General features: G+C 41.3%; 1 protein-coding gene across 9 annotated transcripts in view; it reads right to left on the bottom strand.

Annotated features, from left to right (window-relative positions):
- The window catches only part of dip2a (DIP2 acetate--CoA ligase A), an 86,784-nt gene that overhangs the window by 21,998 nt on the left and 49,966 nt on the right, over positions 1–14,820 (bottom strand). For 4 of the 9 annotated variants that reach the window (XM_087830130.1, XM_087830132.1, XM_087830131.1 and 1 more), the window contains exons 2-7: positions 12,785–12,856; positions 8,252–8,371; positions 8,043–8,162; positions 4,507–4,776; positions 2,706–2,843; positions 297–338 (exon numbers count right to left, since the gene is read on the bottom strand). In XM_087830130.1, the coding sequence (XP_087686256.1) occupies positions 297–338; positions 2,706–2,843; positions 4,507–4,776; positions 8,043–8,162; positions 8,252–8,371; positions 12,785–12,856 (762 nt within the window). The remainder of the gene's footprint in view (positions 1–296; positions 339–2,705; positions 2,844–4,506; positions 4,777–8,042; positions 8,163–8,251; positions 8,372–12,784; positions 12,857–14,820) is intronic. The other 5 variants (XM_087830133.1, XM_087830136.1, XM_087830134.1 and 2 more) reach the window with 2 other exon arrangements.

The following is a 14,820-nucleotide window of genomic DNA, read 5'->3' as shown; positions in this document are numbered from 1 at the left end:
ACTCACTTTCTAAAGACATTCAGGTTAGACGTTGCCTGAAGATGCTATAAACGGTAGAGCACTTGCAACATACTCAGCTATACAAACACAAACACACTCACATGCACACTGTATCACTGAATTCACTGTAGCTGTGCATATTTTTTTTATAACACACAAGATTTGGACAAGTGTCACAGTAAACCTGACAGTGGAGGTGAGAGGCAGAGATGCAAAGACACACAAATACAAACGCACATACAGCAGAGTGCACATACAGCAGGCTGCCATAGAGCTGAAGGAGCAGTTATAAATACCATCAATTAAAGTGAGGGATCCTTCACCTCTCCACTCACATCCTAGAGGAGAGACACATCAGGATGTCAACGAAGCGCTCCTGTGAACTTTCTGGATGACGGGGGATTTATATGTCTGCACTGAATCATAACACCACAGAACCCTTCTGAAAACCTTCACCGTAACTCAAGGTGCACCTCCCCGATGATGTAACTCTGCATCGTGTTGACGCATCCCGCAACTAATGTGATTGGTCTGATCAGTGAGAGAATAACAATTATTGCCTCACTATAAGGACTCACAGATGTCAGCAGATTGCTGGAAGGAGTTTCCACAAACTATTGGACTTGGTGTGAGGGAATGTAAGAAGAAGTGGGAAAAACCTGAAGGGCAAATATGTTTGCGTGGGGACCAAGGAGGGAAAAGAGTGCCAGCATTTTATTTGTTTCCATTTTGGCTGGCATTTTAAAAAAAAACACACCATAGGCTCTAGAAAGATTTGTGCAAAAGTCTGAATCGGCCGTGAGCGTGAATATGTGAGAAATCTACAGCTGCCACATGCATGTGAGAGTGGGATTATAATGGAATCACACTGTTGTTTTACCACTTTCCCCATGTTTAGTAATCAGCATAGGAAAACCTGCAGTTTTAAATCCATAGATTTAACCACTACTTCCTGCTTTTGTGTCAGCTAGGTTGTTTAGTATTTAAGAATCCAGAGCACGGGTGGCAGGGAGATTATAGGCTCTCTGCTCAAGGTGTCCTCCGGTTTTCAGGCTGCCTGATTATTAACAAACTGAATGAATGAAGATGAACTCAGACAAAGAAAGTGGAGCAGATTTAATGAACCCGTCAACCTCATTGTCATCTGTAGCAAGATGCTGGTTTTCTTTCATAGGTCTCAAGTAATCTCAACTCATATAAAAAAAAACAAAAAAAACACTGTCATATATGATGGAGATGTTTGGAAAATAGGCATTCAGGTCACTCACTCTGTTTCTTAGTAGTAAAATACATGATGTAGGCAGTACAGAGCAGCTGACATTATGAAGAAAACAGATACTGGTATATAACCATTATGCCTTAAATGTAAATTGGTGACTGGGAAATACATGCATTGTTTCTAGAGTGGTCCATGTTCTGGTCCTACATAACTAAGGATACTTTCACAATATTAAACACACATTAAAAGTAAAGGCCCAGTCATGTGACAAACCGACCTATATGGGGTGTACCCTGCCTTTCACCCTATAACAGCTTGGATCGTCTCCAGCCCTAACGCAACTCTAAACTCAATAACCTGTTAAGATAATGGAAAAAAAAGTTTTGTAAGGTTCAAAGACTATTGTGGACGCCACCTAAAACGGAATCACACTAGAAGGTGTATATGTAAGTGGATTTATGAAAAACCTCTCCCTGTAACTCAGCTGTTTAGGAAAGTGTTCAGGGTTCTTCCAACGGCGAGACTCTCTGCCAAGTTAAAGGTGAACTGACAACTTTTTAGATATATGGGTCCTCTTATAGACCGCTAAATGATGTCATGCTAAAGGGAAAAGGACTTGTTGGGTTAGAAATTTGAAGGAGACGGTGGGTGATAACAAGCGTAAGCACACAGCAGTTATAGGGAATGACTGTGTGTCCTCCCTTACAGCAATTTGATAAACCAAAACATATTTTATGGTTGGGTAAATGAAACCCTGCTTACATTTTACTCTAATTCTGCTAATTTTCCTATAAGAGAAAGCCAAAACTTCTTTAGGACACCAAATTTGTTTTTATATGGAATAAAAACCACACTCCCTCACCCACCTCCCTTCTTTTCCTGTTAGCTCAGGCTGTAATTAATGTGCTCAATTGTGGTTTTTTTTTTTAAACCTACCTTAAAATGAGGTGGAACATGACCTGTTAATACTGTATTTACTGTATTTGTATGTACCCATCTGTAGCACCCACTGACCCATGCTGGTAGCAGTACTGAAGCCATACAAGCAAAGGCACGGTTTGAATGACGAATAATGTTTGAAGGCTATTTTATGCACAGATCCACCAACAACATGGCAAAAACTGAGCGCAAAACCGAGCACCTAATGATCTGTTTTATGTCATGACTCAAATATTTGTTTGCCGCAGAGAAGCGAGACCATGATGCTGTGTAAATCTTTACTGTCTCAGTGTTTCTGTTAGTTAACAGAACCAAACATTACGGCAGGAACGTGACGGATTTTTCAGGGGTGGGGTGGGGGGGGGGGGGTGGAGAGGTGCACCGTTACCGTGGCAACATGAGCAGGTCAGTCAGTAGCTTTTGCCAGTCACGTTGGCAGACTGACTAAGGGAGAAGACAGAGGGACAAACAGCAGGGGAGAAGGAAAACGGGAGTTGACTTTGCGTGTATGTGTGTGTGTGTGAGTGTGAGTGGGCAGGAAACTCACCATCTGCGGTCTCCATGACGCTGGTGTGGTGGTTGAAGCCGCGGGAAATGCCTCGCACCGAGGCCACATGGGGCCGCTCTGCGTGATGCGAGGAGCGCTCCGACAGCCCCGTCACGTCAGGGGGCGCTGAGTGGTTATCTGCGATGAGTGGGGGTGTCGGGGGTTAAAAGGTCAAATTTAAGGCCAACTGTGGGTGCTCGCAACTTATATAAAGATCTAAGTCATGGATTAGCAAACAATATGATTTGCCTGGTATTCTCTGAGCCGAAGCAGAGACTGTATTTCAACTTTTCACCTTCCCTCAACACCACACATAAAAGTCTGTATCCAAGATGTCTTACACTATGTTACAGACCAACTGATGTCCAGACATTAAGAGAGCAAAGTTGCTCTCTTAATGTTAGATAGAAAGCACTCAGACATAGAAAAAGGTGCTTGTGTGAATGAAAGAGTATATAGGAAGCGGTCCATTTACCATTAACGTCTGTGACAGGATCAACTGTTCTGTTTTAAGTGTGTCATGAGAACTGGAGTTTACAGTCTAACATTGGAGTTAGATCCAAAACAGATACCTTGTTGCAGAGCCAAGCCATATTTTTGACATGTGTCATAACCAATTATCAGATCACATTACTAGAAAGAATTTTGGGTAATTTCCAAGGTCTGAAAATTATGGAAAACAGTGTTTATGGGGAGCATCTGCCAATCGCAGTAACCCTGCTCATAACAGCTGATGTCAGTGGTTCCAACTTTTGGGATGAGCACTTGTGCATATTTTTTTTCTTATGCAAATGTATGGAAGTGGTTTTCAAAGAGATTTAAAAAAAAAAAAAAAAACTCCACATTGAGAACTGGTGTTCCTTTAACTACATATAGTATTTTTTAGTGTCTCCTGTTGAAGTGGATGACAGAATCAGTGTCTGAGGGGCAGAGGAACAAGGCAATATGGAAGATTTATTTACAGCTTCATTCAGCACAAGTCGCTGCTGCTGCTTTATGACAGCAGCCTTGAGGGGAAACGAGCAAGTGAAAAAAATAAAACCAGGCAGCTCCATCCTAATAGGATATCGTCTTACCAGCACACACATGTACGCACACATACAAACGTGCACACAAGTAAGCACTCATGTGGCAACATAGAACAAGCGGTTTTGACAGATATGTGGCTGAGAGCTTCTCCACATGATCAAATGACAGTGAGATGGCAGACGAGGATGGCTAACTAGAAAGACGGGAATTAAAACTCAGTCGTTGGGTCCCTTTTGTCTTGTCATCATCGAGTGCTTTTTTGTATCTAGAGGGAGATAAGGCCTCAGAAAGCAATCGATGTGTAGGACAGTGCTGTCTATCTGCGATTAAACAGTCTGCGGTACATAACACAGGTTAAGATGTCACCTTTGATATGATGACAAATCTGACTGGGAAGCAGTTATTGTATCTACCATATATTCTGCCGAAATTAACAAAATGAGGATAATAGAAAAAGCATAAAACTCAGTCTTCGACTCCCTAAATTGTTTGTATGTACATATATAAAACCTATCTGCATAAAGAACAAAGAATTTCAACGCAGACAGCTAAGAAGGCAGGTCTCCATTTATAAATTCCTGTTTGAACTGAACTGAAATGCAATCGAAACAGAAAAATCATTTATAATGGCTTTCTTGCTTGGCTTAAACACATCATCTAAATCTAGAATGAAGGAATGAAGGAGGTCAAAAGAATTCATGAAATGCCATACTGACCAACTAAACACTGCAACAGCTAAAAGTATCTGAAACTGTGTGCGTGCGTCACTGACCTAGCTGGGTGTGTGCCATAAGGTCTGCCAGAGCGGTGGCTGCGGCATTGACGTTCAGGGCTGCGTGGGCAGTGGTGTTGGTGGTGGTGACGGATCTCCCTCCCGGGTGGGATGAAGTGGATGACGCGGAGGATGAGGTGGACGAACCCTGGATGACACGGTTAAACCAGTGCTCAACAGCTGGGTGGCTGTGGCCCTGGTAGGGCGTGGAGGTGGTCAGACGTCCCTGTCGGCGCAGCGAGCCCTCGTCTTCTGACGCTGAGGAGGTGTCTGTGTTTGACAGGTCAAGACAGGGCAGCGTCATAACAGAGGACAAAGAACATGGGGCTGTCTAGAGTGTCACCAGGAAAAGAAATCAAGATGGGAAAACCTGGAACAGGGTTTGCGCAGGGTTTAGATGATATGCAGATGACACTTTATTCTACTTATACATACTGATAGAGTACATATAAGCAAGGGGATGGGTAGGATGACTTTAATGGGGATGGAAGTTAATTAGGCTGAGAGATGCTTGTTTTTAAATCTCTCACGGCTTCACTACTGTGTTTTTAATATTTGCCTGTAAGCAGCCACACTGCAACGACATGTGCAATATATATGTATAAAACTGCAACACATGTATCAAGGGACAGACTGAGTGTTGCATATTTGAAGATGATGATGAAAAGGAGGGAGAGTAAATTAGGTGTCTGGTATACTGAGCTGCAGTCATCAAAAATATGAATGATCAAAAACAAAATAGATGGGAGCTTTCTTCTGAGCATGTCAGCACACTTACATATTGCCTAGCTATTAATTAAGGCTGAATTTCTACCTCAAGACAATTGCAATAACACATAACTACATACTGTAGTTGCACACAATACAAACATAAACTGTTAGTATAATAAATTCCCTTTTTCATGTCACTTGGACTCAAACTCAAAACCAGACACTGGTGATTTTATTTTCTCTCCCTCGAGGCAACTGTGAGCAGTTGGTCTCTTCAAAAATAGTCCAAACAGGAACAGCTTCAAAGTAATGTAATGATCATTTAAAATGAACATATTCCACTTCATCTGCCAAGTTACCCAGCAGCAGACTAGTCTTGCATTATGAATTCTGCTGAGAACAGAGTTCAGTGAAAGTGCAGTTCCCTATCATGCATTTTTGGATAAAAATTGTCCTAACTGTTTATAAAATCACCAAGAAACTTCCCAGCTTTTGCCATTATTCATCCCAGACCATGTAAAATAGCGTACCTACTCACTAAACCCCAAGAAAACAATAAAACTTGTGCAATCATAGAAAACTGCTACACTAAAATTCATCGTGCTTTTGATTAACTGGAAAACGAGTCACTGAGAGAAGCGGGGGAGAAAAAGAGTACTGTGTAGAAAAAAAGGGGCTTTGACTTCATGTGTGATCAGCACGTGCCTGATGGATGTTCTCTAAGCTAATGAGCCTTCATGTAATTAATCCCACTAATCTCCCACAGTACACAGTTTCAAGTAAAGTCCAACAAATTGAGACATTGTGAAAGTACTGCTTTGACTTTCCTTAGTCTTGGAGAGGCTGTTAGCGGAAGGTTAAAGGAGGTGTGATTATAACAAACCAATTTAATGCCTCTACAGCCGTGGACTCGTGCAGTTTATCTCACATTTATGATTCAGTTTGTTATTCCTCACTCCAATCTGCCTCCCTATCTTGGTAACCTTGGCACAGTTACCCTGCAGGAGAGTGAAATAGAGGGTTAAAGAAGACATGCAAAGCAGAAATTGAGAGGTGGACGGATACAAAAAAAAAGTAGAGAGGGGTGCTATTTTTCACAACAAAGTAGTCAAAAACCAGAAGAGGCAGTGAAGACTGAGCCGGAGAGATATTTAAGAGACAAACCGTGAGCAGGGAGAGCAGCAGATACGCTGAGATCGACTTCAAGTACAAATGAACAAAAACAGGCAAACTAACGAAGCTTCAGCAGTTAAAAGGCTGAGCTTATTTTCACTGATTTATGTCTATAGAAAATGAATTTTAATTGGCAAATGCAAGATCATGATGGAAAGTCTGTTTAATCAGACTCATTGCATTTATCCTTGTACACCTGTGTGTCTTTTTTAACGCGACACATTAGCATTGTAAGCAAACTGAGAACTGCTTTCTGCCTTGTTTCCTGTTTATTAAAAGACTTTCTTGTTGCACTCATATCAGGCTATGATCTAGGATACAGCATAGGATACAAGGCTAGGTACAATAATTCCAGCTTAGCAATCAAAGCGTTGCACTCGTGCACAGTTGGTTTTGAGTTCAATGTTGATAGCATCAGGGTACAAACGTGTTCACAATTATGATGTCAACATGCTGATATTTATTAGATATATTGTACAACACAGGCTGATGGGAATGTCTTTTGTTGGGCAGTTTTTTGTTCAGAAGCCAGAGAACGTGACACGTTGAAATTTAATCCAGATACTAGATGATAAGTGAGAATTATTACAGGGTTACTACAATTCCTCTTGAGGGGGGTATGATGTTATGTTGTAGTCTTTCCAACTTAAGCAAAGCAGTGGAACAAACAACCAACGGACTGATTGATTGCCATTACTAAAGTTTTGCGTATACTGCACCTACTGGTTTGTACATCCACTCACACATTCATACTTAAAGTAAGTGTTTGACAAGTGTTTGGCTGAATGTGCAGAAGCTGTTCAGGTGACGGCCTGTGTTGCATGGTATAACCCTCATCTGATGTTTCTTGTCTGTTCTTGTCTTCTCTGCTGACTAACCAGACAAAATGTAGAAACAATAGCTGCCGTCATCTTTACAAAAGCAGCAGATCATCAGATCACCTTGTATGTACATTACACATATATCAGTCTCATGTATGGGACTAATTCAAGTACAATAGTTCACTCAGAGAAACTCAAAACAGCCATGAAACGTTCCTCTCCTTCTTCTATTCACACCACTGTGTCTGAGCTCTTAATCCGGTTACTTGCTCCACCGCTGTGTCCTCTCATTTTATCCAAGACTTGAAGCTTTAAGGTCCCCCACTTGATAAAAATCACGGCAGTGTTTGAAAAGCCCTCTATAAAATCTTCTACAGATTATTGAAAGACAACAACACATGCACAAGGCTCTTTTGGCCCTGAAACTCTTGGGGAAACAAGAAGCTGCTGGAAAGCTGTGAAATCACATCAATTCTAATGAACTGCCCACACAATACAAACTGTTATGCAAACAGGTAAAAGGTCGACATTTCAAGATGATGCTCAAAATCTGGTTATGCATTCATTCTGCCACTCGTGTAGGAAGGTCTCTCTGGGAACACAACGGTCAGAACCGAGTCTTTTATAGTCGCGAAGAATGGACACATTCAGCAAACCGCATATTTTCTTTCCAGCAGCAAATGCTTGACATCATAATTTTTGATCAGTGGACACAATGGAGTTTCAGCATCCTACACTCGACAGCTCATGGGAACATATCAAACAAACAACCCAGTGAGAACGCGCAGAACCAACTGGGATGCAGGTGATTTAAAGGAGCAAGGGTCTCACCTGGCGGGGTGCATGCCTCTACAGAAGACTGAACTAGCACGGACCGTCTCTTGGAGGGCATGGGCATCTTCCTCTCTTTGTACTTTGCCAAAGCTGCTTGGACGGCTTCTGTGTGCAGATCTAAGAAATGCATTAACTCGGCTTAACTACAGAATAAAAGAGAAACACAAGACGTTTAAAACTTTTTGGCAGTACAGAAACATGATTACCAGATCTGAAGCGCTCATCCCGGGTGTTGGCAGCCCGAGACTTGTTGGATTTGGAACCTTGAAGAGCAACTTGGGACGAGGCTTGGATCCTGTTGTCGATTTGCAGAGATGGATCTACACCTGTAGAGAAACAAGGCAGGGAGAAGATATATATAATAAGATATAGATAATATAATATATGTTCTTTAACAGTGTACCAATATCAATAACAGAGACATGTGCCAACAAACTCTATGCAAAATGTGTCTTGGACATAGACCAATGGTGCACAACACTGCTTGACTACACAAAGTTTCCACAAGCTTAATGGTAATCCCTACTTAGATGGCTCTGTTTGAGTGCAGTAGTTTAGAATTGAGAAAGTATTCACTTTAATTAAACCAGGCTCTCTTCCTGCTTCTCAGCTGCCTCCAAGTTTTCCAAAGGAGGCAAATGCAAATTACACAGACGTAACTGGAAGGAGGTGATTAAGCACCATGAATGTCAAAAAGACAACATCTTCTAACTGTAATGTTCTAAAATTATCAAACCCACGAACCAGGCAACCTCACTGTGCACAAGGTTGTCAGGCAGTGATTCACACTTTGGCTTATGCAATCCTCATTTGAGCTTCATTAACTAAGTAGTGGTGAGCATCAGAGAGGAAACCGATGACTACTGCCTGAAGGAAGGTCACAATACAAACTCCATTAGTAATCTTCCTACCACTGGCTTCTCTTCTCCCTCTGACGCTCTCAATGGGATGTATTAGAAGCATGTTGGAGGGAAAATAAATACGGGAAACTTAAAAACAACAGATGAGTACAGAGGACTTAATGAGTCCAAATGAGATAAATGTAAATGTAAAGCACATCCAAAGTTTGAACCCAGCGAAACTTTTGACAGGGAGGTGAGCAATGGACATGTTGCCAGGGAACCATTTGCATAAAATCCCCAATTGTGTAATAGAGCAAATTTTTCTTCTTGTTTAAAATTTAAGTGCACACAGAAACGATCAATAATAAAATGTGCACATTAAAGAAATACATAGGCAACATCGCTGTAACAAGTACTGAAATGTTATTTTAAGCAGCATTAAAGGACAGCAGGAGGCACAATGGGATAGAGACTTTACTATCAACACCACATGCAAGGATTTATAACTACATTTTCCCCATCACAAGACAAAAAAAAGGTTAAAATTCAGAAACAAAACAATTCAAACTAGTGCCATGTTTCCACTGATTCCTGCCAATTTTCACTTTCACTTTAGAAATGCATTTGAGTAGAAACATTCAGTTTGTGATACCTGAACACTGCACATTAAACCATCAAAGCTGCAAATACAGAACTGAATAAATACACAAACGTTTTTATGTGAGTAACAAGCCGTCCCTGTGAATGAGACAAATTAGGATCAGATGTCTGCCAAATAATCTAAGGTTACAGACAGCACAGCTGCACAAAACAAAAAGTACCATCCATTCGTTCAATCCACCGACATGTCATCCATCCATCCATATCTATCGCCTTCAACCTATCTGGTTCAAAGTCAGGGCGGCTGGAGCCTATCCCCGGTCTCATAGGGTTAGAAGCAAGATACACCTCTTGACAGATAACCACTTTATAATCATGATTACCTAACATACATGTCTAAACATGTCATATTCACCTATTCACCTAATTATTGTTGGTAACAAGAAGAACAGAGTACCAGAAAAAGCTAGGAGCAACGCTAATAATCATAATGTTTACAGACAGTTTACTGAAAATCTGGACACTCATGTAAATAAACATTGAGGGAATTACACACCTCACCTCAAGGGCCGGTCTGACATATCATTAAAAAGCAGCAAGACAACACCTCTGCATTATAATAGTACAACAACTTGTGCTTTTTAAATGTGAAAACATCATGGTTTGTAATAAGCTATTATATTCAACCTGGAGACTAATGTTAATATGTTTGATTTAATCGTCGTTTTATGCCTACAGATGCATCCAGTCACATCTGGATCTGAATCCAGTTGGTTACAGTTGGTTAGACCAAGCCTCCTCTCATGACGACGGAAACTGTTTAACCATTTTCATCATTTTAAAATGAAATAACAAAGGTTCAAATAACATCATACAATGCAAATATATATTTTAGGTTTATTTAAAATTAGCTTAGGCTAAAAAGGCTAGCAGGTAGAGTGAACTCAATGACCTTTCCAGTTTAGTTAATCAAAAGATGATATGTTCATTTTCAATTCCTTGGATAATTGGTTAATTTTCTGTCAATCAAATGTTCTTTGGTTAACAACATCCCTAACTGACTATTCTGTACACATAAAATATATAAAAAATGATAACATGGACCAGTTTCTAAATTATAGTTGAATGAGTGGTGTAATAAGAACAGACAGTTCTTTAATACTGAACTGAGAGACATAAGAAGAAACAAACATGGATAAATGAGTCCCAACATTAATAGTTCGATCAAAAAAAATAACCTTGAGTACCAGACTGTCGTCAGTTTTGGCACTTTTCTGGTGCTGTGGTCTCTTTTAACCTGATCCAATGAACCACGCAGAGTGGCTTCCCTCGTCAGTCTACCATTTAGTAAACAGGTTGTTGGGGACAGGCCACACCACATGCAGCCAGCTAGAACCAGCATTTAGCTTGCTGCTCCATCAGACACCCAGCCAGTCAGCTATCAGGCCGTCCTGGCTTTTCAGCAGCAGCTTAGTGGGGGATCAGTGAGCTCCACACTGTCAGCAACTCTCAGACAGCAGCAGCAGACATGCTGCAAAGCTGAGCAACATTCACACGCTCTAACTAAACCTACAAAACAACATGAGTTTCAAACATTACAGACAAAATAAAGCCTGAGGACATTTAAAGACATGCATCGCATGGTGTCTGACTCATAAAGCCACACTAAGCATGGATACACGCACACATTAATATATGCTGGTCCCTCATATAGCCGCTCTGATAGCTCAGTCACACGACGGCCTTTCCCCCACCTCCCAGAAGAAGCAGGTCTATAAAACAAGCCAGGACACCAGACCCGGTTGCTGGGCAGAACACACTACAGACACACGCCACACTGAGCCAATAAGATAACATCTGCTCCATCACAGCAGATGTCATTATTGGTCCACAGTGGGCCCTGATGAATTTTTACCACCTGTCTGATGCCGACGCTTACTTACGGCATGGTGGTTGATGACACGTGTGTATCGCTTCCAAGGCTCAAATGTGCTTTAGTGAATGGCTGTATTCATAAACTGAAAATGAAAAAAAGAAATTAACTCAAGGCTGTTCTCTCTAGAAACTTAATTTGATGCTAATAAACCTTCTTTTACACACAGACAAGAAAGCTATCCAGTTTTATTGCACAGAGGAGAGAGCACTGACAGCGTTAGTTTGCAGCCCAAACAGTGAAATATGAACAAGTGATGACAACAGAGAAATATAAAGCAGTAAAACTGCTTATGAAATTGTATATGGAGGTCAGCAGAAACACATAGTCTACTTAACCACTTTAACAGTGCAGCTACTAAGGCTTAACCACCGATTCAATGAAGCAGCACTAAATAACAACACATCTATTCATCCCAATAGGTGCATTTGTTGTATATAAAGAATATCACTGACTCATAAGCAATCTGATTTCTACTCTGTATATATAACTTCTCTTATTTAAAAAAAAAAAAAAAAGACTGAATGAACTACAGCATGAAAGACACAAAGACAACACACAGCCCTGCTAACTTCAGTGGAAACCCTTGTGCGAGGAGCCCACACCAGACTGGTTTCCACTTAGGCTCGGTGTCGAGAAATCAGGCCAACCCAAAAACTCCTCTGGACCTTAGACAGATAGAGGAGAAGCATGAAGCATACAGACAGCAGCTCCTTTTTGGGATTCACCGCAAACCACCTCGATTTATAGGCGGCCAGAAGGGACAGAAATGACTGCATAATCAGGGGCAAGAAGCACGCTGGATGCAAAAAAGTCGAAGAAGCTCCCACCCCAGTCAAATACCACGGATGAACTTCACACTGCCTCTCTTCTCCAAACACCTACTGCCCGACACAGGTTGGTGAGCACAAATATGCACAAGCTGGCTAAAATAAATAAAGAAATTAAGAAAATAGCCACTGAATAAACAACAACGCATCATCACACAATGCAGAGCTCTGCATTTGCATTACTGGAACAGCATCGAAAAATACGTTCAGATACTCTTCATTGTGTCTTCCTCCTCTTGTTTTTAAATCAGTATGACAGAGGGCTAACAGAGCCAAGGGTCACATGACCACCAGAGATCAGAGGAACCCCCTAACCATCTGAGTCAAGTCTAGATTGCGATAATCCACTCATTAAAATGATTTGTTTTGCTCGTCTCACCACTATAAAGTGGTTTATCCTAAAAGTAAAGCTCATCCTGTACTCTGTATTGTTAACTTTTAAAATCCCATTCCTTGTTCTGTTTGCTGCTGTAGGGACACCGGGCTAACTGCTATGCTAATAGAGAGAATTTCTCACAGGCCTGTGTACCTTACCTTGTATCTGTGGGATGTACGGTGCCAACAGCTTGCCTCTTTTCTTCTCATAGCCCTTCTGAGTGATGTCCCCTGTACAGACAGAGACAGAGGAACAGAGAGAGGGAGAGCAAAAGAGAGAGAGAGATGAGTCATTAGCTCAGCCGGGCTGGTTACACTGGCACCACAGAGCACCAGAAGCAGGTTGGGTTTGCAAATGACCAGCCCTCTCCTAATTGTTCATGTGCACTAGAGTTAAAAAAGAAAGAAACAAAAAAAAACAGCCGATAAGTGCTCATGTGCAGAATTGCCTCTGAATAGCTCAATGGTGGTGTCAGCTGAGGAAGTGGTATTTAAAAAATCATTTGACTCGTGCATCTGGAATTTTCCCCCCCTCATTATTTTCCCAAAAAGTCAAAAATGCTGCTGTCAGCACTACGCGAGTCCGCCTCAGTCAGTCTCCACACGGTATGTTAAATAGGATCGGAGGCTGCGCGTCATTTAGTAGTCACATTTGAAAAGAGTATCAATGCGTAAGCTTTTCCATGCCTGGAAGTTAAATATAATAAATGAAGAAAGAGGCAAATGAGGTTAGAAGGAGGCAGACAGACAGAGAGAGGGTCGAGGTATTACATTAAGTAATAATGTACAGTATACGCTATTACTTAATGCGTCGTATACGTCGTATCCAACTGTGCAATGTTATAAGCAATAAAAGTATAATGCCATGAATATGTTTTCCTATTTCTATTAATTTCACACAAAGTGATGAAAGCACAAAAACATGAATCAAAGTAAAATCTTTGATGAGGCTACCTCAATTCAATTCAATTCAATTCAATGCTTCTCCAACATTTTTAAATGTGACTGATTTTCTTTGCAAGCATGAAAAACTTGCTACTGTCCTTTTAACTTAGGCCATCTCAGTGTTTTCTCCCTCTACTTGTAATCCCACACTGAATGAATGATTTTCAGATCAGGACTCTGCCGAGGTCAGACCATCTGAAACATTTCTTTACCAGCCACGCCTTTTCAGCCTTTTTTTTGCTGCAAATCACATACAGCATCTTTTCAGGGTGACATAAAAGCTTAGAAAAAATGAACCCACCACTAAATGACAGTGTCACCAAAAGGCCAAAAATGTTGCAAGGCATCAGTGTCCACATGAGGTCTGTTCAAAAGACAGCAAAGTAGGTCGCTGAGTTCGGAGTGTTTCTGGCTCATGGGTGGTTCTGTGGTTGTAAAATGTCATTGTGTTTCTGTATAACAGGCACTGCTGTGGGCCAGGAGGAGGCTGACGGGGTGGAGACTTTTGTTGACAAAAGGCGCATTGATTCAATCAGAGAGGGCTGACTGACTGACAGCTTCTCTCTTCAAACACAAACCATCAGTGCAGAGTTATGCTTCCATGTAACCTCTATAACAAGCTCCAACACCTCTGAAGATGGATGTAAACAAACAGAACTGGCAACAAAACTGTAAGAGAGGAGGTGCTTTGGGGAAAATGTGCCTGACAGACATCCAGGCTGTTTGTACAGCCAAGCAGACACTTGGTGCAACATATTCTTCTTTTAACCCTTTAGTAATGAACATAAAAGTCAAAGGAAGATTTCCATATCAGCTTCCACTGGGTTTTGGCACTTGAATAGATATCACACTGTGCTCTTTAAATCCATTTCTATAGGCTCTCAGTTGGGGTCATGAGGTTGGATGTCAAGTGTAAAGGATGTAGTCCACCATAAAGCTATCTGAGAAAAAAAAAACTTGATTAAACGTCCTCTCGTGTGATTCTACCTTAGGGAATATTCATGGCTCTTGACTCTTTAATATAGTCTCAGAAAAGGTCAGTATTGTTTAACTTCAGCCTGGTCACACAGTGCATCCCATTTCTGTGCATCTACTTTAGAAATGTATTTAGTAATGTTGCGGTTATTCTAACAAAGTCTTCGCGTGGCTCACTTTGCTTGTTGGTCTTTAAGCCTCTTAAACACAACAGTGCGACAGTGTGAGGGCAGGTGTTGTCGGTCCCGCTGGTTGCCGCGCAGCGCGCTGGTCCT

The sequence above is a fragment of the Neolamprologus brichardi genome, chromosome 16 (genome assembly GCF_056152115.1).
Source record: "Neolamprologus brichardi isolate AB-2024 chromosome 16, ASM5615211v1, whole genome shotgun sequence".
NCBI classification, from domain to species: domain Eukaryota; kingdom Metazoa; phylum Chordata; class Actinopteri; order Cichliformes; family Cichlidae; genus Neolamprologus; species Neolamprologus brichardi.
This window is presented reverse-complemented; position numbering and strand designations above follow the sequence as displayed.